The 22730-nt window shown below is 49.7% G+C and overlaps 1 protein-coding gene and 1 long non-coding RNA gene across 2 annotated transcripts; one reads left to right on the forward strand and one right to left on the reverse strand.

The window, feature by feature from the left end:
- Positions 1–9325: 9325 nt before the first annotated feature.
- LOC142072638 (uncharacterized) lies at positions 9326–16360 on the reverse strand. Its single transcript, XM_075130131.1, has 4 exons — positions 16215–16360; positions 14628–14757; positions 13578–13694; positions 9326–11038 (listed from the first exon to the last, which is right to left on the reverse strand). Exons 1-4 carry the CDS (start codon positions 16236–16238, stop codon positions 9630–9632), a joined length of 1680 nt encoding a protein of 559 aa, XP_074986232.1. The 5' UTR covers positions 16239–16360; the 3' UTR covers positions 9326–9629.
- Positions 16361–16408: 48 nt separating this feature from the next.
- Positions 16409–21540, forward strand: LOC142072646 (uncharacterized). The gene is made up of 3 exons (XR_012669155.1): positions 16409–17273; positions 17826–18027; positions 19048–21540. It is a non-coding gene; the product is annotated as an uncharacterized LOC142072646 (long non-coding RNA).
- The last annotated feature ends 1190 nt before the right edge of the window (positions 21541–22730 follow it).

A 22730-nucleotide genomic window follows, 5' to 3' on the forward strand; every position in this document is an offset into this window, starting at 1 on the left:
CTAGTGGGTACAAGAGGGCCTCGGCCAGGCTGTGCAGCGTGGGAGTGTCACAGTAACACACGGGTCGGGCTGTGGTTGTTGATTGGCTGTGTGAGGTTGGTGTGTGCATCTGAGGAGATCAACCCCCAGGCTGTCTGTGGGTCTGAGTGGTACAGGAAGGCTGTGTAACGTGAGTGTTTTACAGATCACAAGGTGACTGTGGAGTGTGTGTCACAGTAAGACAAAAAGAAAAGGAGTACTTGTGGCACCTTAGAGACTAACCAATTTATTTGAGCATGAGCTTAAGTGAGCTACAGCTCACTTCAGCGGTGCATAAAGTGGAAAGTACAGTGATGAGATTTTATATATACACACAGACCATGAAAAAATGTACATTGTAAGGAGAGTGATCACTTAAGATGAGCTATTACCAGCAGGAGAGTGGGGTGGGGGGAGAGAAAACCTTTTGAAGTGATAATCAAGGTGGGCCATTTCCAGCACATTTCCAGGAGTTAACAAGAACGTCTGACAGGTTTCAGAGTAACAGCCGTGTTAGTCTGTATTCGCAAAAAGAACAGGAGGACTTGTGGCATCTTAGAGACTAACCAATTTATTTGAGCATAAGCTCTCGTGAGCTACAGCATCCGATGAAGTGAGCTGTAGCTTACGAAAGCTTATGCTCAAATAAATTGGTTAGTCTCTAAGGTGCCACAAGTCCTCCTTTTCTTTTTAAGAACGTCTGAGGAACAGTTGGGGGGCGGCAGGTGGGGCGAAGAATAAACAAGGAGAAATAGTTTCACTTCGTATAATGACTCAACCACTCCCAGTCTCTATTCAAGCCTAAGTTAATTTTATCCAATTTGCAAATTAATTCCAATTCAGCCAGTCTCTGGTGGGAGTCTGTTTTCAAAGTTTTTTTTTTTTTCTGGGGTGCCACAAGTACTCCTTTTCTTTTTGCGAATACAGACTAACACAGCTGCTACTCTGAAACAATAAGACAAGGCTCTGGATGTGTGCTGTGTTTGTTGTTAGGCTGTGTGATGTTGGTGTGTGTGTTACTTACAGGGGATCACAGCCTGGGGTGTGGTCCCCTGTAATGTGTGTGTTAAACGACAACTGTGTGTGAGTTAGAGGAGGGCGGTGTGTTCATGAGTGTTACAGGAGCTCACACGTGGCTGTAGTGTGTTTGTGTGTTTCAGGAGTTCACACCCATATCACTGCCCAGTGCCATGGGGAGGGCAGGTGCCCCATACAGATGCCGCGTTCTGGCCTCGGTGCTGGCACTGAAGCAGCTGCCCCTGCCCCCCGCTCATTGTGCCGGGCCCTGCACACCTCAGGTGTCCCACCGCGCTGGTGACAACATCAAGGGCCTGCGGGAAGCCAAGCACAACCCGCTCTTCCAGAAGCTTGTCATGCTCCTGCACTTTGCCCGCAAAGGTATGGGGAGGAAGGGATGGATCCTGTGTCTGTGTGACACAACCCCAGCCAGAGGGAGTGCTGCAGAGCCCTGTCAGCTTCCCAGATAACAGCTAACGATGGCTGAAGAGGGGAAGGGCCCTGGAACAGGTAGTTTGGGGCAGGGAGGGTCACCAGGGGCCTCAGGACTCCGGGGTCCCATCTCCGCTCTGCAAGGGGATGGCGGCTTATAGCAGAGGGCTCAGAGTCAGGACACCTTGATTCTATCCCAGGCTCTGGGAGGGGAGTGGATCGTGGTGGGTTGAAGCAGAGGGGGCTCGCAGTCAGGATTGCCCTCGAGTGGGGTCCCAGCTGTATCTTCCTTGTGACGCTCCATCTCTGTGCATTGCAGCAGGGGGACCCAACCCTGATTTCAACACCAACCTGGCAAACATCACTGAGCAATGCCAGAGTATGGTCTTGACAAAGCATCCACTGAGGTGGCCATCTAGGGAAGGGTTCGTAGCTGCGTCCCGTCAGCCGGGCTCATGGGCTGCAGCCTTTTTGAATTCTCTGGTCAGGCCCGACCTTGCCGAGGTGTTACAGGTGTCACCCTGGATGCGGCAGGTACATGGATGGGATGGATGAGGGTGAGCTGTCTTTCACGATTTGCAAAAAGAAAAGGAGTACTTGTGGCACCTTAGAGACTAACCAATTTATTTGAGCATGTGCTTTCTTGAGCTATAGCTCACTTCATCAGATGAAGTGAGCTGTAGCTCACGAAAGCTCATGCTCAAATAAATTGGTTAGTCTCTAAGGTGCCACAAGTACTCCTTTTCTTTTTGCGAATACAGACTAACACGGCTGTTCCTCTGAAACCTTTCACGATTTGCTGACTCGTGATCTGAGGACCGTGCTAACGCCACTGCGATCGGCTGCCTCTGTGACGGAGAGCATTGTGGTGACGTCACGCAGTTCCTTTTAACGGTTCTGTGACGGGAAGACCTGAGGTAAACTGTCAGTTACAGAACCAGTTCAGAGTGGCCTGTTAGCTGCCCTTTCCCGCCAAAGTTCAAAAAGGGTGCAAAACCACCACCACCCAGCTGAAACAAGATGGAGTCTTGTTGCTTGTGGCAAAGAGACACCGTATTAGATGTCTGACTCCATATTGGATAATCATTTTAGTGATTATGAGGGGATAACATTATAAAACCTCATTAAAAACACTATAAAATTACAAGATACAAATATATTAAAACTCTTAACAGGGGGCGTTCGCAGCCTTGAATGAAGGAGAGAGGCTGGGCTTGTAGTTATGGTGCTGGGCTGGACTACAGGACTCGTGGTTTCTATTCCTAGTTCTGCCACTTGGTCCCTCTCTGACCTTGAGCAAATCACTCAGGTCAATGGTTCTCAACCAGGGGTACAGATACCCCTGGGGGTATGCTGAGGGGGTACACCAGGCAGTACACCATCTCATCTAGAGAGTGGCTTAGTTTTACAACAGGTTACAAAAAGCACTCGCAAAGTCAGTACAAACTAAACTTTCATACTGACAATGACTTGTTTATACCACTCTATATACTATACATTGAAATACAAGTACAATATTTATATTGCAGTTGATTCATAATTACATGATAAAAATGAGGAAGTAAGCATTTTGTCAGTACTAGTGTGCTGGGAGACTTTTGTATTTTTATGTCTGATTTCGTAAGCAAGTGGTTTTTAAGTGAGGTGAAACTTTGGCATACGCAATAGAAATCACACTGCTGAAAGGGGTAGAGTAGTCCGGAAAAGTTGAGAGCCACTGGCTATTCCCTATGACTTAAGTCAGACTGGATCAGAGCGGAGGCCTCATTTGTTTGGTCAGTAATCTAATCTAACATAGTTCAAGTAGGCGCTAGACAGCATTTTATTTTTATTATTCTTGTAACCATTTCTGACTGTTATGCCTCATTGCTGTACTCACTTAAAATCTCTCTTTGTCATTAATAAACTTCATTCATGGTTTCATCAATTCTGAAGCACTTAAAGAAGAGGAAAGTGATCATGAACAGTCAGCATGGATTCACCAAGGGCAAGTTATGCCTGACTAACCTAATTGCCTTCTGTGACAAGATAACTGGCTCTGTGGATCAGGGGAAAGCAGTGGACATGTTATTCCTTGACTTTAGGAAAGCTTTTGATACGGTCTCCCACAGTATTCTTGCCAGCAAGTTAAAGAAGTATGGGCTGGATGAATCGACTATAAGGTGACTAGATTGTCAGGCTCAACGGGTAGTGATCAATGGCTCCATGTCTAGTTGGCAGCCGATATCGAGCGGAGTGCCCCAAGGGTCGGTCCTGGGGCTGGTTTTGTTCAATATCTTCATTAATGATCTGGAGGAGGGCGTGGATTGCACCCTCAGCATGTTTGCAGATGACACTAAACTGGGAGGGGTGGTGGATACCCTGGAGGGTAGGGATGGGATACAGAGGGCCCTAGACAAATTAGAGGATTGGGCCAAAAGAAATCTGATGAGGTTCAACAAGGATAAGTGCAGAGTCCTGCACTTAGGATGGAAGAATCCCATGTGCTGCTACAGACGAGGGACCGAATAGTTAGGCAGCAGTTCTGCAGAAAAGGACCTAGGGGTTACAATGGACGAGAAGCTGGATATGAGTCAACAGTGTGCCCTTGTTCCTAAGAAGGCTAATGGCATTTGGGATTGTATATGTAGGGGCATTTCCAGCAGATCGAGGGACGTGATCATTCCCCTCTATTCGGCATTGGTGAGGTCTCATCTGGAGTACTGTGTCCAGTTTTGGGCTCCACACCGCAAGAAGGATGTGGATAAATTGGAAAGAGTCCAGTGGAGGGCAACAAAAATGATTAGGGGGCTGGAGGAGAGGCTGAGGGAACTGGGATTGTTTAGTCTGCAGAAGAGAAGAATGAGTCGGGATTTGATAGCTGCTTTTAACTAGCTGAAAAGGGGTTCCAAAGAGGATGGATCTAGACTGTTCTCAGTGGTAGCAGATGAGAGTACAAGGAGTAACGGTCTCAAGTTGCAGTGCGGGAGGTTAGGTTGGATATTAGGAAATACGTTTTCACTAGGAGGGTGATGAAGCACTGGAATGGGTTACCTAGGGAGGTGGTGGGATCTCCTTCCTTAGAGGTTTTTAAGGTCAGGCTTGACAAAGCCCTGGCTGGGATGATTTAGTTGAGGATTGGTCCTGCTTTGAGCAGGAGGTTGAACTAGATGACCACCTGAGGTCTCTTCCAACCCTGATATTCTATAATTCTATGGATGGGCACCTAGGAAAACCAATAGGTCTTTTAAGATTCTAATGTTCCCCCCCTGACTTCCAAGCCAGCTGTCCCCCCACATCATGGAGACCTGGGTCCCCACACACCCCGCCCTGTGAAGGGGCTGCGTAGGGCCCCAGAATAGCTAGGGACGGCCCTGCCAGTCGCCTCTGCGCCTCATACATTTTAGTTGCCCAGAGGATGTTAACTCACATACGAAGCAGTTAGCTTAACACAACCATGTTGTCAGTTTATTATCCAGTATGTAAATATGGTTCATTAACCAATATGTAAATATGCAAAATGATTTTTTTCTACATATCCATTGGAGCTGGCATGGAGGTGACTTCTCTAGCTCAGCTTCACCGTTGCAGTGGCTGGTTCTAGAGACGGAGAGGGAGTTCATTCAGGTTTTTCACTCAAGGCGCTGTGACAGCCAGACGCCTGTTCTCTGCATGGATTTCTCAGTGGTTGCCCAAGACCGGACTAGAACAGACAGAGTTAATAGGGTGCTTGTCAGCAACCAACTCAAGTTGTTACCCAGCAGGTGGTGTTCTCCCTGATGCTGGTCCACTCACATCTCCTTCATGCAGACATTTTGACTTGAGGAAGCGACGTACTGAACAACATGGGACATTTTATACCATTTCTGTTAGATGGCGCTGCCGCTTAAATGGTTAACCCTTTAAATGACATATTTTACTTGTTTGAACGGTTAACTTTTAAAACAGTATTTACATCCCTAGCAGAAATTTCCATCTAGAAATTCGAACAATCTCTATGGAAAGTCTCTTTCCACTCCTGGATGGCTCCGTCCTTGGAGAGTAGTTCATCCCAGAGATATATTCAGGGATTTGACTCATTTGCGTAGTCTGTGGGCATGGCTAACAGGAGAGAACAGTTGAGGAAAGAACACGAACAGTTCTACGCACCTCTGTGCCAGGGCTTGATTTTGCCGTACCCGTCAATGATTACATGTGTGACGTCACTTCATATGCGATACTCACGGAGGAATTCTGCACCACTGCGCAAGCACAAAATTCATGTGCTCCAAATATTATTTTTCACTCCAAAATAATTGATTTTATTCTGCAATTACAGCTTTTTCCTACTAGGGACTGCTGTGGCACCAGAAGAGAGGGCAGCTGGCTTACGGCTGGAGCAGCCAGCCACTGCGGGGGAGGGGGTCAGAGGATACTTCACAGTGGGGTCAGGTGTGGAGGCAAGGAGTGTGGGGGAGATGGACCGAAGGGGGCGTACAGGGCTCCTGGGGTCTCACAGGAGCTAGTGAGGTAACAGTGATCCAGGGGTGGAATGCAAGTGGGGATGCAGGGACACATGGGAGTGGAAGGGGGGGGGCAGGGACACACAAGGATGGGGGGATGCAGGGACACATGGGGAGAGAGGGCAGATGTGCCTTACTCAATGGGAGAGGCCAAGGGTGAGCCAGGGTCCCATACGGGAGGCTCCACAACTCTCTATCAATCACTCTTCCCCTCTCCCCCCAAATCCCCCTCTTCCATACGTCCCCCACCCACACCCAACAACTCTCAAAGTTCACTCCAGGCTCCTTCCCAGTAATTACTTCCCTCTCCCTCAGCTCCTTCATTACCCCTGGCTCTCCCAAGCCTTTGCACTGCTTCTGCGGGGTGCGGGAAATACATTTCTATATTGTAGTTTAAATGAATTATCACTCAAAGTTCTCTGTTAAAAGGTCTAGTAACGAATCTCTTTGTGAAAAATCTCTTTCTCAGTCTTTTTTTGTTTGTATTGTTACGAACATAGATGCCGATAGGTGGCTTGAAATCAATTATCAAAATAATTGAAACTACTGTGATTATTGTGAGGGGTTGGTATCACAGAACCCCCTTTGGGGCTGCCACCTGATGTGCCAAGACTACTACTGCCCCTGCTTTCTCCGCCAGCTTAGGATGTCAGCATCCTGTCTTACTGAGCCAGACACGCCAGTCTGCGCCAACACAGACCCAGGGCCTGAAACAGGTGCTTCAAAGGCTTAAATCATCCCAGCGAGGCTTAAATGAAAGCCATTTGAGAAGTGTTCCTGCCTTTGACACTCAGATACCCAACTCCCAATGGGGTCCAAACCCTAGATGAATCCGTTTTACCCTGTATAAAGCCTAAACAGGGTAAACTCATAGATTGTTCGCCCTCTATAACACTGATAGAGAGCTATGCACAGCTGTTTGCCCCCTCTTCCCCCAGGTACTAAGACGTACTCCAGGTTAATTAAGAAGTAAAAAGTGATTTTAATAAGTACAGAAAGTAGGATTTAAGTGGTTCCAAGTAGTAACCGACAGAACAAAGTGAATTACCTAATAAAATAAAATAAAACATGCAAATCCATCTCTAATACAGTGATAAAAACTGAATATAGATAAAAACCCTACCAGTAAGCTTCCTTGTACAGACTGGACTCCTTCTAGCCTGGGTCTAGCAGTCACTCACCCCCCCTATAGTTATTGTCCCTTGTTCCAGTTTCTTTCAGGTATCCTTGGGGGTGGAGAGGCTCTCTCTTAGCCAGCTGAACACAAAATGGAGGGGTCTCCCAGGGGTTTAAATAGACTTTCTCTTGTGGGTGGACACCCACCCTCCTTCCCTCCCTCCCCCTGTGTAGAATCCAGCTCCAAGATGGAGTTTTGGAGTCACATGGGCAATGTTAGAGAGCTTATTTCTTCACTCTCCCACTTCCCTGGTTCTTCTCGCATGAACAGAGAGCAACAATACCCGAAGTCCGAAGGTGCAAACAATTAGATGTTTATTTGGGTGAACTTCCAGCAAGCTTAAATCTAAGTTCCTTTTTCCTTATTTTCGAATCCCAACTAACTTCCTGTTATTATTTATATAGTAATATTCTTAGCTATACCTTAACCAATCATTCTACTGAAATTTAACTAACCAACCCTAACACATTGTAACATGATTAGCTAACCAATTATATCCCACCACCTTAATTAGTTTACACCCAGCAAAATTAATTATACAGTAGACAGAAACAATCACAGAGACCATGCCAATAAACAATAGCAAAGTGGGAACTACAATGACAAAACAATACAGAAGTGAGGATTTCACAACTACATCTATAAAGACATAAGAGTTTCCCAGCTGTGTCTATTGGTAAGTGAGTTCTTACCAGACAGAAAACTAACAACCTAAATGTCCTTTTACATCTTCTAGGCACTTTCCTTTCTCTGACAGACACTATCAAGACAGGATCGTATTCCGAACAGCCCAATAGCACCTTATTTCAATGTGACTAGTTTGCAATGTGAGGATGTGACCAGTCGCTTCCCAGCTTATGACTGCCTCTGTCACTTGGCCAAAGGCCTTCGCCTAAGAACAGGGCCTCAGACTGTCACAGTAAGAGAAGGACCTTACACTGGCAGACAGTGATTTTGATTCTTTCTTTCTTTCTTTTATGCCTCTAGAACTAGCCAAGTGATAAGAATACACCTAAATTCTTAAAGTACCGGCCTTTGCAGACAGGCCTGAATATCTATATCCTAACAGGCAAGTCACATGTCCCTGCAAGACTGAGTTCCTTAGCAGTCACACCACATTCCTGGGAAAGCTCAGAAGTGGATTGGCGTCTCCCAAATCACTGTTGGCTTAAGTGGTTCTTGACTGGGCACTTACTGGGATTAGACTTCTCTCAGAAAACTGACAAAATACTTTTACCAAGGCTACCCGGAAATCAAGCATGTACACAGCCAATATTCATAACTTCAACTACAAAAATGACACATGCATATAGATAGGAGGAATAGATTCAATAGATCATAACCTTTACAGAGATATGATACATGGCACATGTACCATAAAACACATTCCAGTTATGTCATATAGACATTTACAAGCATATCCCCATAAAGCCTTATGGGGTGCCCTGTCACAATTATATTGTGTTATTTTGACAAATAAAATATGCAGAATTTTAAAATATGGGGTGCAGAATTTTTTTTTGACATAGAATTCCCCAAGGAGTAATGCAAAACTCTCTGTGTGCACCCGCCGGTCACACAGTTCATCAGGCCTCATGGTCAGTCAAGCCTTAGTACATTTGGGCTGGTTTATCTTAAAGATTTACACTTCACATTGGCTTCTGAATGCAGCAGCTTCTTTAATAGCAAAGAAACACCAGGTTAGACAGACCTTTGTTACACATTAGGTACATAGTTCTGCATCGCATTTCTATTTAAAGTAGACGGCATGAGCAGTTCCTGAGTCTTCTTTCAATCTCACGCACTGAGCTGTCCTGCCCCTCAGCTCAATCCATGCTGAGACAGGACTGCAAATCCATCCCTGTAGATGTCACCCAAGAGTCACCCGCTGGCTGAAACGGAGGTAGCTGTGGGGGAAAGTCCCTGACTCAGTCCCATCTGGATGGAGGAGGGGTAGGGAAGGATTGTCCTGGCTGCCGCACAGCTATATGTGTTGGGGGGAGTTTGATAGAGATAGACCTGGCTGGATCCCTCCGAGACGGATCTCCTTTCCTAATGGAGGAGGTTGTGACCATCTACTCTAAAATCCCCCCACCTGGCTGCTCTTCCTCCACACTGCTCAGTTAAGTCCCATTCCCTGCCCCACACAGTCTCTGCTGGGCATGATGGGGACAGGACCACTCCCTGGTCTGATTCTGCTGGCACTGTGCCAGGCCTGCCAGCAGCCCGTCGGGCCCTGGTGGTGGCAGAGGGGTATTAGGGAGTCAACTGGGGACAGGTGAGCAAAGCATTTGCCACAGTCAGCACACCTGTAGAGCCGCTCCCCACTGTGAATGCGCTGGTGTATTCTCAGGTATTAGCTCTGTGCAAAGCTCTTTCTCCAGACAGTGCACTGGAACGGCCGTTCCCCGGTGTGCGCACTGATGTATTCAGAGATTTGAGCTGTGTGCAAAGCCCTTTCCGCAGTCAGTCCAGCATTACAGCTGCTCCCCGGTGCGTGTGGGTCAGCTTGTTGGCACTGCTGAACTTCTTACCACAGTTGGCACAGCGGGAGAGCTGCTCCCCCGTGCGTGTGTGCGAAGATGTTTGGTCAGCGTACTGGCATTGCTGAAGCTTTTCTTGCAAACATCACAGTGGTAGGGCCGCTCCCCGGTGTGCGTGCGCTGGTGTGTTTTCAGGGTCGAGCTCTTTGCAAAGCTCTTGCCGCAGTCGTTGCAGCGGTACGGCCGCTCCCTTGTGTGCGTGCGCTGGTGTGTTCTCAGGTTTGAGCTATGGGCAAAGCCCTTGCCGCAGTCGGTACAGTGGAGCGGCCACTCCCCGGTGTGCGTGCGCCGGTGTCTTCTCAGGTTTGCGCTCTCTGCAAAGCTCTTGCCGCAGTCGGCGCAGCGGTGCGGCCGCTCCCCGGTGTGCCTGCGCTGGTGTATTTTCAGGTGTGAGCTCTGTGAAAAACACTTACCGCAGTCGGTGCAGCGGTGCAGCCACTTCCGGGTATCTATGCCCTGGTGCCTTCTCAGGCTTGAGATCCGATGAAAGCCCTTGCCGCAGTCAGCACAGTGGTGCGGCAGCTCCCCGGTGTGCGTGCGCCGGTGGGCTCTCAGGTGTGAGCTCTCCGCAAAGCTCTTGCCACAGTCGGGGCAGCGGTACGGCCGCTCCCCGGTGTGCGTGCGCTGGTGACTTCTCAGCTTTGAGCTCGTTGAAAAGCCCTTGCCGCAGTGGGTGCAGCGATACAGCCGCTCCCCGCTGTGCGTGCGCTGGTGACTTCTCAAGCTTGCGCTCGCTGCAAAGCTCTTGCCGCAGTCGGCGCAGCGGTGCAGCCGCTCCCCGCTGTGTGTGACCTGGTGCATTCTCAAGCTTGAGTTCTGGGCAAAGCCCTTGCCGCAGTCGGCACAGCTGTATGGCAGTTCCCCGGTGTGCGTGCGCTGGTGTCTTCTCAGGTACGAAAATTGTGCAAAGCCCTTTCCGCAGTCGGCGCAGCGGTGCGGCCGCTCTCGAGTGTGCGTGCGCTGGTGTGTTCTCAGGTGTGAGCTCTCCGCAAAGCTCTTGCCGCAGTCAGCGCAGCGATACGGCCGCTCCCCCGTGTGTGTGCGCTGGTGTATTTTCAGGACCGAGGACCATCTGAATCTTCTGCCGCAGTCAGCACAGCAATACGGCTGCTCCCCGGTGGGCATGCACCGGTGCTGCGTCAGTGCGGAGGGGTTGCTGAACCTCTTGCCGCAGTCGATACAGCGATGGGGACACCGGCCCATGGGGAGTCTCTGGTGTGTAGCCAGGTCCGGTCTCTGCCTGAGTCTGCCCCGGGGATGGACTGTGTCCTGTGCATGGATCCCTCTGTGGGCTGCGGGATTCTGCGTTCCTCCCGTGCTCTCTCCACATTCAGACTGTGTCCTCGTTCCTCCCGGGATCCTGAGCCCTGCTGGAGAGAGCAGAGGGAATCCCAGTGTTAGCTCACGGTTAGGGCTAGGGTTAGAATCTCTAACCTTGGGAGTTTAATACAAGCCTGGAGTGGCAAGTATTAAGGTTTAAAGTCCTTCCAGGCCCCCACCTTCTGCACTCGAAGTGCCAGAGCAGGGAATGAGCCTTGACAGCAGGGTTTATTAAAAATCCTGGAGCAGTCACAGTAAATTTACAGACCTGTGATTTTACTAAATTTACTGTAACTGCTCCATAATTTCTGATACAAAACGCCATAACAAGTCTTCAGCCTGACTCAGGGTGGTTCTACCTTATAGTGTTTGTGCAGCACCTAGCGCCTGCTCCCACAGGGGCTAGGCATGTCTTGGGTCTTGGTTTAAGCTTCAATTGTAGCCTGCCCAGGATACAGGCAGCGCCTGGCACAACAAGACCCTGGTTTTGTTTTCAAACTGATTTTGTCTTTATTTCAATCAGAGGGGTTTATTTATGTGGTATTGGTTCTTCACTTTCTCCTGTTTTGTAGGATGAGGCCTGTTCCTCAGTATTTTTGCTGTTATAATTATATTGGTTTGAAACTAGTTTGGTTGAGGGGCTACAATCCCTTCATGTGGACGCAGTGAGACCAGTTTAAAGCTGCTTAGAACAATGTAGCTTATTCCTGTGGGGGAGCGAGTCTCTTTCTAGGAATTCCTTTTGAAGAAATCATTTACTCTCGGCCTGAGGTTTCAGTCTTTGTGCAAAACTAAAACTAAACTAAAATCCTCAAGAAGATGAGGGTTTTGGGGGGTGTCTGTGTGTGAAGGATTTGAGGGGATGACCAGTCACTCAGAGTTTGTGTGATGTAACCTGGAAAACATGTCTGTATTGTGTCACAACCCGCTCCCTGGCACTGCTGAGCTGGAAGGGGTGAATGGCTGCCACCCAGCCTTTGGTCTACAGACAGTCACAGACACGTTAGGGCTGAGGGCTGTGCTAAGCATTGACACTGAAGCAATGTAAGTGACAAAAGTATCGTGCCACAAAGAGCAAGAGGAGAGGGGATGGGACAAAGGCCATACCGCCACCCTCTCTCTCACAGCCAGCCCATACACCAGGGTACTCCAAGTCATGGCCCGCAGGACAATTTAATCTGGCCCCTAAATGTGTCCACTCCCCCCACAGCAGCCGCCTGGCCCGCGGGGCAGTTTTAGAGCATTACAGCGAAGTGCTGCAGGTGCTAGAGATCTGTTCTACACCATGGCGCCTCTGCATGGCGTCACCTTACACTAGTCCTATGTGACTGACCCTGCCCGGCATCATTCCCAGCTTTCTCCTTGCTCTCTGGGAACAGGTTTCTCCAGTCTGAGAGGTCACATGCAAAGTGAAGTGGCAGAGAGGGGGTGGGGTGGGAACCTGGGGAGAACAGCACCTTCTCTGCCAAGGATCAGTGACTCTGGGATGCTCTTGCAGGGGGCAGAGCCATGAAAAGCCATTTGAAAAATCTCTAGGGCGCCCTTTACCTTGGTATGATTTTCTGAGGTGTGGGAAGCCTAGCAGGTCTTGTGTTCTATGACCGGACAGGCTTGTCTTTCTACCCAGGTGCTTGTTTGCCCCCCATCAGCCAGTTCACACAGTCTCTATCTTCCTCTCCCCTCCTCCTCTCCACCAGTCTACGTACCCCATCTCCTCAGAGTGAGGGCAGGGGAGACAGGGCTCAGGAGAGCTTTCAGTGAATGTCTGACTATAGACTGATTACACACACACACTCACACTCATTGGCTCTTTCACACTCACCTCCGAACACACAGTTGTAATATTGTTGTTACTTCTTGCTACTTCCTATAATGCACATATATTCTCTAAAATTTTATTCTTCCTCAATGTGTTACTTTAGTGTTTTGACTGGTCTGTGCATTTCATGATTTTTATTTCTCTTGCACTTAAATTTAATTAAATTTAATTAGTAAGTTCCAAAATACCTAAGGTCTCCTGGCTGGGGTAAATATCCCTATGGTAACTTTTAAAAAAAGTATATGTAGATTTTTTTGTGTCTACTGGTGGTACACATAACTCGATGTACATAACAAAATTTATTCTGCAAATGGATGGAAAAAATGAGAGGGAACATTGCTCACAGCCCCAGTGTCCTTTCCATTAAACAGCTGGGGTAGCCGAGACATGGTGGAGCTGCAGTGACTCTTCAAAAAAGAGTCGTACAAGAAATGGAAAGCAGGTCAAATTTCAAAAATGAGTCTTAAAAAACACCACAAGCATCTAGGGAGAAAATGAGAAAGGCCAAGGCAAAAAACAAAACTAAACTAGCAATATAAAGGGAAAAAACAAAGCGTTTTATAAATACACGGTGAGGGAGAATCCATCGCGGGAGCTCTCCCAATGGTTTATTCCCCCTCCCAGATAAACACTGGCCCCTAATTCCCAGCTTCAATTTGTCTCTCTTCAGCTCCCAGCCAGTGAATCTCGCTCTGCCTTTGCCTTCTACATCAAGGAGACCTTCGCTAGCAGGTGTGTAAATCAGAAGGGACTGGATTATTATGACTCACCTGAGGAGGGGCTCTCAGGCCCAGAGTTTACCCTGGAGATCTCAGCATCCCGGATCCAGAGCTCTGCCTCCCCTAGCTCGATCCGGTGGATTAAGTCTGGTTTGGAACCTGAAGAACCTGTTTTGGGGGAAAGTTTTATTACTAAAGTTTTGGGGGCAGGGTCTCGTTTATGTTTGTGTAGCACCTGGCATGACATCTTGCACGCTGCTTCATGGGAAAGCACAAGAGTTTCCAAGCAGGAGAATAAAGAAATAAACCTTCCTTAGAGGAGATTCCTTCCCGTCTTCCGCCAGGCAAGTTCAGTTCATACTCTGAATCAGCAACGCCTACAACCCTTCTCACATTGCAGTGGGGGCCGAGTTTAAATCCTTGCTGAAGTAACTCTAGATGTTCCATAGAAATATCCCTTTCTGCTAATACCTTGGCCTCTACGCGATGTTGTGGCACTACGTTCCATAGGACAACTGTGTGACATGGATTTTCTTTTAACCCACACTTTGGACTAAGGCAACTTTGCTCCTTGCCGACTTATAGCTGTTGAAACGTTTCAGGCATGTCATTAAGGCAAATCGGCCACAACGTGTCGTGGCAGGTATGACCCGGTGTCACCGTTACACAGACATTCCAGTTCTTTTGCATTGTTCAGTTGTACAGTTGTTAAATTTACGATGTTCATTCTTTTGGGGGAGGTGGGGAGCTGTTGCAGCAGCAGTGTTTTCCCCCTGCCTTATTTGTCTGACTAGAATGAGTTCCTGAGGCAGAGTTGCTGCCGTCAACCTCTGGCTGGGATTCCGGGAAGAGATGGTTGCTCATCGGCTCTTTGCTACCATCAGGAATGTGCCACGACTGAGGCAGGTAATTCAAATAAACCAGTTACACCAAGATTAGCCCCAGGCTCTGCAGCCCCGAGTTCTCCTCCAACAGCGAGCTGACCTGAAAGGGGCTGGCATTTGCCACCACTCAGTGACAGGGTGCCACATGGCAGCCAAAGGCTCAAGGGAACCCAAATGTTTTACAGCTGTGAATAAATGAAGGGAAATTGGTCCTTACCCAAGGAAACGAGGGCCTGGTAATTCCTCAGCATCTGGTTCCGGTACAGCTGCTTCTCTGGCTGGGACAAGAGCTCCCATTCCTCCCGGGTGAAATACAGAGCCACATCCTCAAACGCCACCGGCAGCTGCTGGCACAAGCGTTACACACTCAGCACCCTCTGCTCCAGCCCCAGCCCGGGCTCTCAGCAGGGGATGCGGGTTCTAGGGCAGCGGCTCCCGGGGAACCCCCAGCCCAGCAGCTGTGCCCCAGGGAGACCCCCCCGCACAGCCCCCCGGGGACTCGGGCCCTGCTGGCCGGCGACAGGAGTCATAGAATATCAGGGTTGGAAGGGACCTCAGGAGGTCATCTAGTCCAACCCCCTGCTCAAAAGCAGGACCCATACCCAATTAAATCATCCCAGCCAGGGCTTTGTCAAGCCTGATCTTAAAAACGTCTAAGGAAGGAGATTCCACCACCTCCCTAGGCAACGCATTCCAGTGTTTCACCACCCTCCTAGTGAAAAAGTTTTTCCTAATATCCAACCTGAACCTCCCCCACTGCAACTTGAGACCGTTACTCCTTGTCCTGTCCTCTTCCACCACTGAGAATAGTCTAGAACCATCCTCTCTGGAACCGCCTCTCAGGTAGTTGAAACCAGCTATCAAATCCCCCCTCATTCTTCTCTTCTGCAGACTAAACAATTCCAGTTCCCTCAGCCTCTCCTCATAAGTCATGTGTTCCAGACCCCTAATCATTTTTGTTGCCCTTCGCTGGACTCTCTCCAATTTATCCACATCCTTCTTGTAGTGTGGGGCCCAAAAAGTGGACACAGTACTCCAGATGAGGCCTCACCAATGTTGAATAGAGGGGAATGATCACGTCCCTCGATCTGCTCGCTATGCCCCTACTTATACATCCCAAAATGCCATTGGCCTTCTTGGCAACAAGGGCACACTGCTGACTCATATCCAGCTTCTCGTCCACTGTCACCCCTAGGTCCTTTTCCGCAGAACTGCTGCCTAGCCATTCGGTCCCTAGTCTGTAGCTGTGCATTGGGTTCTTCCGTCCTAAGTGCAGGACCCTGCACTTATCCTTATTGAACCTCATCAGATTTCTTTTGGCCCAATCCTCCAATTTGTCTAGGTCCCTCTGTATCCTATCCCTCCCCTCCAGCGTATCTACCACTCCTCCCAGTTTAGTATCATCCGCAAATGTGCTGAGAGTGCAATCCACACCATCCTCCAGATCATTTATGAAGATATTGAACAAAACCGGCCCTGGGCTCCCCACGGGGCTCTGGGGCGGGGCGCTGGGAAGGGCCCGAATCCCAGGGCAGGGACCAGGCTCCTCCCCCGGCCGGAGTCCCCGCCTCCGCCCCAGGCCTGGGCTCGGCCCCGCTCCCGCCCCCGGCTCGGCCGCCTCGGGGCTCCTCGGCCCGGCTCCGCGTGTCCGCCCGGCCCGGGGCCCCCAGCGCCGCTCCCCGGCCCCAGCGCTCCGAGTGCGGCAGCCCCCAGCCCCGGGGTCACTAGCGCGGGAGGGACCCGGTCCCGGCCCCCCTCGGCCCCAGCCAGTGCCCGGCCGGGGAGTCCCCGCCCCGCGTCCTACCTGCGCCGGCCCCGCTGCAGCCATCGCCGGGCTCGGCTCCGGCCCCGGCCGCTTCCTCCGCCCGGGCAGCGACTTCCCGCCCCCGGCTGGTGCCTCCCCGGGGCCGCCTCCCGCCCGCTCCGCGCCCGGCCCCGCGCCTGCGCCGCCAGCTCCAGCAGCTGGGGGGGGCCCCAGCGCAGCGACCCTCCGGCCCAGCCCCCCGCCGGACGACTGGGTCCCGAGTCCCGCCGCTGGGGGCGCTCGCGGCACCTGGTCCCCCGGCGGCAGGAGCCCGTAATGGGGCAACCCGGTCCCCGCCCCTGGGCTGTGCGCGGGGCCCCGCTGTGCTGTGGGGAGCTGGGAGCCCGGAGCCCGGACTCCTGGGTCCTCTCTTGGCTCTGGGAGGGGAGCGGGGACTAGTGGGTACAAGAGGGCCTCGGCCAGGCTGTGCAGCGTGGGAGTGTCACAGTAACACACGGGTCGGGCTGTGGTTGTTGATTGGCTGTGTGAGGTTGGTGTGTGCATCTGAGGAGATCAACCCCCAGGCTGTCTGTGGGTCTGAGTGGTACAGGAAGGCTGTGTAACGTGAGTGTTTTACAGATCACAAGGTGACTGTGTAGTGTGTGTGTGTCACAGTAAGACAAGGCTCTGGATGTGTGCTGTGTTTGTTGTTATGCTGTGTGATGTTGGTGTGTGTGTTACTTACAGGGGATCACAGCCTGGGGTGTGGTCCCCTGTAATGTGCGTGTTAGACGACAATTGTGTGTGAGTTAGAGGAGGGCGGTGTGTTCATGAGTGTTACAGGAGCTCACACGTGGCTGTAGTGTGTTTGTGTGTTTCAGGAGTTCACACCCATATCACTGCCCAGTGCCATGGGGAGGGCAGGTGCCCCATACAGATGCCGTGTTCTGGCCTCGGTGCTGGCACTGAAGCAGCTGCCCCTGCCCCCCGCTCATTGTGCCGGGCCCTGCACACCTCAGGTGTCCCACCGCGCTGGTGACAACATCAAGGGCCCGTGGGAAGCCAAGCACAACCCGCTCTTCCAGAAGCTTGTCATGCTCCTGCACTTTGCCCACAAAGGTATGGGGAGGAAGGGATGGATCCTGTGTCTGTGTGACACAACCCCAGCCAGAGGGAGTGCTGCAGAGCCCTGCCAGCTTCCCAGATAACAGCTAACGATGGCTGAAGAGGGGAAGGGCCCTGGAACAGGTAGTTTGGGGCAGAGAGGGTCACCAGGGGCCTCAGGACTCCGGGGTCCCATCTCTGCTCTGCAAGGGGATGGCGGGTTATAGCAGAGGGCTCAGAGTCAGGACACCTTGATTCTATCCCAGGCTCTGGGAGGGGAGTGGATCGTGGTGGGTTGAAGCAGAGGGGGCTCGCAGTCAGGATTGCCCTCGAGTGGGGTCCCAGCTGTATCTTCCTTGTGACGTTCCATCTCTGTGCATTGCAGCAGGGGGACCCACCCCTGATTTCAACACCAACCTGGCAAACATCACTGAGCAATGCCAGAGCATGGTCTTGACAAAGCATCCACTGAGGTGGCCGTTCGTAGCTGCGTCCTGTCAGCCGGGCTCATGGGCTGCAGCCTTTTTGAATTCTCTGGTCAGGCCTGACCTTGCCGAGGTGTTACAGGTGTCACCCTGGATGCGGCAGGTACGTGGATGGGATGGATGAGGATGAGCTGTCTCGTGATCTGAGGATCGTGATCTCGATTTGCTGACTCGTGATCTGAGGACCGTGCTAACGCCACTGCGATCGGCTGCCTCTGTGACGGAGAGCATTGTGGTGACGTCACGCAGTTCCTTTTAACGGTTCTGTGACGGGAAGACCTGAGGTAAACTGTCAGTTACAGAACCAGTTCAGAGTTGCCTGTTAGCTGCCCTTTCCCGCCAAAGTTCAAAAAGGGTGCAAAACCACCACCACCCAGCTGAAACAAGATGGAGTCTTGTTGCTTGTGGCAAAGAGATGCCATATTAAATGTCTGACTCCATATTGGATAATCACCATTTTAGTGATTATGAGGGGATAAAATCAGAAAACCTCATTAAAAACACTATAAAATTACAAGATACAAATATGTTAAAACTCTTAACAGGGGGCGTTCGCCACCTTAAATGAAGGAGAGAGGCTGAGTTTGTAGTTATGATGCTGGGCTCGACTACAGGACTCGTGGTTTCTATTCCTAGTTCTGCCACTTGGTCCCTCTCTGACCTTGAGCAAATCACTCAGGTCAGTGGTTCTCAACAAGGGTACAGATACCCCTGGGGGTATGCTGAGGGGGTACACCAGGCAGTACACCATCTCATCTAGAGAGTGGCTTAGTTTTACAACAGGTTACAAAAAGCACTCGCAAAGTCAGTACAAACTAAACTTTCGTACTGACAATGACTTGTTTATACCACTCTATATACTATACACTGAAATACAAGTTCAATATTCATATTGCAATTGATTCATAATTATATGATAAAAATGAGGAAGTAAGCATTTTGTCAGTACTAGTGTGCTGGGAGACTTTTGTATTTTTATGTCTGATTTCGTAAGCAAGTGGTTTTTAAGTGAGGTGAAACTTTGGCATACGCAAAAGAAATCACACTGCTGAAAGGGGTAGAGTAGTCCGGAAAGGTTGAGAGCCACTGGCTATTCCCTATGACTTAAGTCAGACTGGATCAGAGCGGAGGCCTCATTTGTTTGGTCAGTAATCTAATCTAACATAGTTCAAGTAGGCACTAGACAGCATTTTATTTTTATTATTCTTGTAACCATTTCTGACTGTTATGCCTCATTGCTGTACTCACTTAAAATCTCTCTTTGTCATTAATAAACTTCATTCATGGTTTCATCAATTCTGAAGCACTTAAAGAAGAGGAAAGTGATCAGGAACAGTCAGCATGGATTCACCAAGGGCAAGTTATGCCTGACTAACCTAATTGCCTTCTGTGACAAGATAACTGGCTCTATGGATCAGCGGAAAGCAGTGGACATGTTATTCCTTGACTTTAGGAAAGCTTTTGATACGGTCTCCCACAGTATTCTTGCCAGCAAGTTAAAGAAGTATGGGCTGGATGAATGGACTATAAGGTGGCTAGAAAGCTGACTAGATTGTCAGGCTCAACGGGTAGTGATCATGGCTCCATGTCTAGTTGGCAGCCGATATCGAGCGGAGTGCCCCAAGGGTCGGTCCTGGGGCTGGTTTTGTTCAATATCTTCATTAATGATCTGGAGGAGGGCGTGGATTGCACCCTCAGCAAGTTTGCAGATGACACTAAACTGGGAGGGGTGGTGGATACCCTGGAGGGTAGGGATGGAATACAGAGGGCCCTAGACAAATTAGAGGATGGGGCCAAAAGAAATCTAATGAGGTTCAACAAGGATAAGTGCAGAGTCCTGCACTTAGGATGGAAGAATCCCATGCGCTGCTACAGACGAGGGACCGAATAGTTAGGCAGCAGTTCTGCAGAAAAGGACCTAGGGGTTACAATGGATGAGAAGCTGGATACGAGTCAACAGTGTGCCCTTGTTGCTAAGAAGGCTAACGGCATTTGGGGTTGTATAAGTAGGGGCATTTCCAGCAGATCGAGGGACATGATCTTTCCCTCTATTCGGCATTGGTGAGGTCTCATCTGGAGTACTGTGTCCAGTTTTGGGCTCCACACCGCAAGAAGGATGTGGATAAATTGGAAAGAGTCCAGTGGAGGGCAACAAAAATGATTAGGGGGCTGGAGGAGAGGCTGAGGGAACTGGGATTGTTTAGTCTGCAGAAGAGAAGAATGAGTCGGGATTTGATAGCTGCTTTTAACTAGCTGAAAGGGGGTTCCAAAGAGGATGGATCTAGACTGTTCTCAGTGGTAGCAGATGAGAGTACAAGGAGTAACGGTCTCAAGTTGCAGTGCGGGAGGTTAGGTTGGATATTAGGAAATACGTTTTCACTAGGAGGGTGATGAAGCACTGGAATGGGTTACCTAGGGAGGTGGTGGGATCTCCTTCCTTAGAGGTTTTTAAGGTCAGGCTTGACAAAGCCCTGGCTGGGATGATTTAGTTGAGGATTGGTCCTGCTTTGAGCAGGAGGTTGAACTAGATGACCACCTGAGGTCTCTTCCAACCCTGATATTCTATAATTCTATGGATGGGCACCTAGGAAAACCAATAGGTCTTTTAAGATTCTAATGTTCCCCCCCTGACTTCCAAGCCAGCTGTCCCCCCACATCATGGAGACCTGGGTCCCCACACACCCCGCCCTGTGAAGGGGCTGCGTAGGGCCCCAGAATAGCTAGGGACGGCCCTGCCAGTCGCCTCTGCGCCTCATACATTTTAGTTGCCCAGAGGATGTTAACTCACATACGAAGCAGTTAGCTTAACACAACCATGTTGTCAGTTTATTATCCAGTATGTAAATATGGTTCATTAACCAATATGTAAATATGCAAAATGATTTTTTTCTACATATCCATTGGAGCTGGCATGGAGGTGACTTCTCTAGCTCAGCTTCACCGTTGCAGTGGCTGGTTCTAGAGACGGAGAGGGAGTTCATTCAGGTTTTTCACTCAAGGCGCTGTGACAGCCAGACGCCTGTTCTCTGCATGGATTTCTCAGTGGTTGCCCAAGACCGGACTAGAACAGACAGAGTTAATAGGGTGCTTGTCAGCAACCAACTCAAGTTGTTACCCAGCAGGTGGTGTTCTCCCTGATGCTGGGTCCACTCACATCTCCTTCATGCAGACATTTTGACTTGAGGAAGCGACGTACTGAACAACATGGGACATTTTATACCATTTCTGTTAGATGGCGCTGCCGCTTAAATGGTTAACCCTTTAAATGACATATTTTACTTGTTTGAACGGTTAACTTTTAAAACAGTATTTACATCCCTAGCAGAAATTTCCATCTAGAAGTTCGAACAATCTCTATGGAAAGTCTCTTTCCACTCCTGGATGGCTCCGTCCTTGGAGAGTAGTTCATCCCAGAGACATATTCAGGGATTTGACTCATTTGCGTAGTCTGTGGGCATGGCTAACAGGAGAGAACAGTTGAGGAAAGAACACGAACAGTTCTACGCACCTCTGTGCCAGGGCTTGATTTTGCCGTACCCGTCAATGATTACGTGTGTGACGTCACTTCATATGCGATACTCACGGAGGAATTCTGCACCACTGCGCAAGCACAAAATTCATGTGCTCCAAATATTATTTTTCACTCCAAAATAATTGATTTTATTCTGCAATTACACCTTTTTCCTACTAGGGACTGCTGTGGCACCAGAAGAGAGGGCAGCTGGCTTACGGCTGGAGCAGCCAGCCACTGCGGGGGAGGGGGTCAGAGGATACTTCACAGTGGGGTCAGGTGTGGAGGCAAGGAGTGTGGGGGAGATGGACCGAAGGGGGCGTACAGGGCTCCTGGGGTCTCACTGGAGCTAGTGAGGTAACAGTGATCCAGGGGTGGAATGCAAGTGGGGATGCAGGGACACATGGGAGTGGAAGGGGGGGGGCAGGGACACACAAGGATGGGGGGATGCAGGGACACATGGGGAGAGAGGGCAGATGTGCCTTACTCAATGGGAGAGGCCAAGGGTGAGCCAGGGTCCCATACGGGAGGCTCCACAACTCTCTATCAATCACTCTTCCCCTCTCCCCCCAAATCCCCCTCTTCCATACGTCCCCCACCCACACCCAACAACTCTCAAAGTTCACTCCAGGCTCCTTCCCAGTAATTACTTCCCTCTCCCTCAGCTCCTTCATTACCCCTGGCTCTCCCAAGCCTTTGCACTGCTTCTGCGGGGTGCGGGAAATACATTTCTATATTGTAGTTTAAATGAATTATCACTCAAAGTTCTCTGTTAAAAGGTCTAGTAACGAATCTCTTTGTGAAAAATCTCTTTCTCAGTCTTTTTTTGTTTGTATTGTTACGAACATAGATGCCGATAGGTGGCTTGAAATCAATTATCAAAATAATTGAAACTACTGTGATTATTGTGAGGGGTTGGTATCACAGAACCCCCTTTGGGGCTGCCACCTGATGTGCCAAGACTACTACTGCCCCTGCTTTCTCCGCCAGCTTAGGATGTCAGCATCCTGTCTTACTGAGCCAGACACGCCAGTCTGCGCCAACACAGACCCAGGGCCTGAAACAGGTGCTTCAAAGGCTTAAATCATCCCAGCGAGGCTTAAATGAAAGCCATTTGAGAAGTGTTCCTGCCTTTGACACTCAGATACCCAACTCCCAATGGGGTCCAAACCCTAGATGAATCCGTTTTACCCTGTATAAAGCCTAAACAGGGTAAACTCATAGATTGTTCGCCCTCTATAACACTGATAGAGAGCTATGCACAGCTGTTTGCCCCCTCTTCCCCCAGGTACTAAGACGTACTCCAGGTTAATTAAGAAGTAAAAAGTGATTTTAATAAGTACAGAAAGTAGGATTTAAGTGGTTCCAAGTAGTAACCGACAGAACAAAGTGAATTACCTAATAAAATAAAATAAAACATGCAAATCCATCTCTAATACAGTGATAAAAACTGAATATAGATAAAAACCCTACCAG

The sequence above is a fragment of the Caretta caretta genome, chromosome 6, assembly GCF_965140235.1.
Source record: "Caretta caretta isolate rCarCar2 chromosome 6, rCarCar1.hap1, whole genome shotgun sequence".
Taxonomy (NCBI): domain Eukaryota; kingdom Metazoa; phylum Chordata; order Testudines; family Cheloniidae; genus Caretta; species Caretta caretta.

Bases quoted from the DNA above. Each gene is read 5' to 3' on its own strand.
- LOC142072638 (XM_075130131.1), bottom strand. From the start codon at position 16,238: ATGGCTGCAGCGGGGCCGGCGCAG. The intron at 14,758-16,214 runs GTAGGACGCGGG...CGCTTGTGCCAG, and splicing joins CTGCAGCGGGGCCGGCGCAG to CAGCTGCCGGTGGCGTTTGA. The intron at 11,039-13,577 runs GTGAGTCATAAT...TGCTCTCTCCAG, and splicing joins GCCTGAGAGCCCCTCCTCAG to CAGGGCTCAGGATCCCGGGA.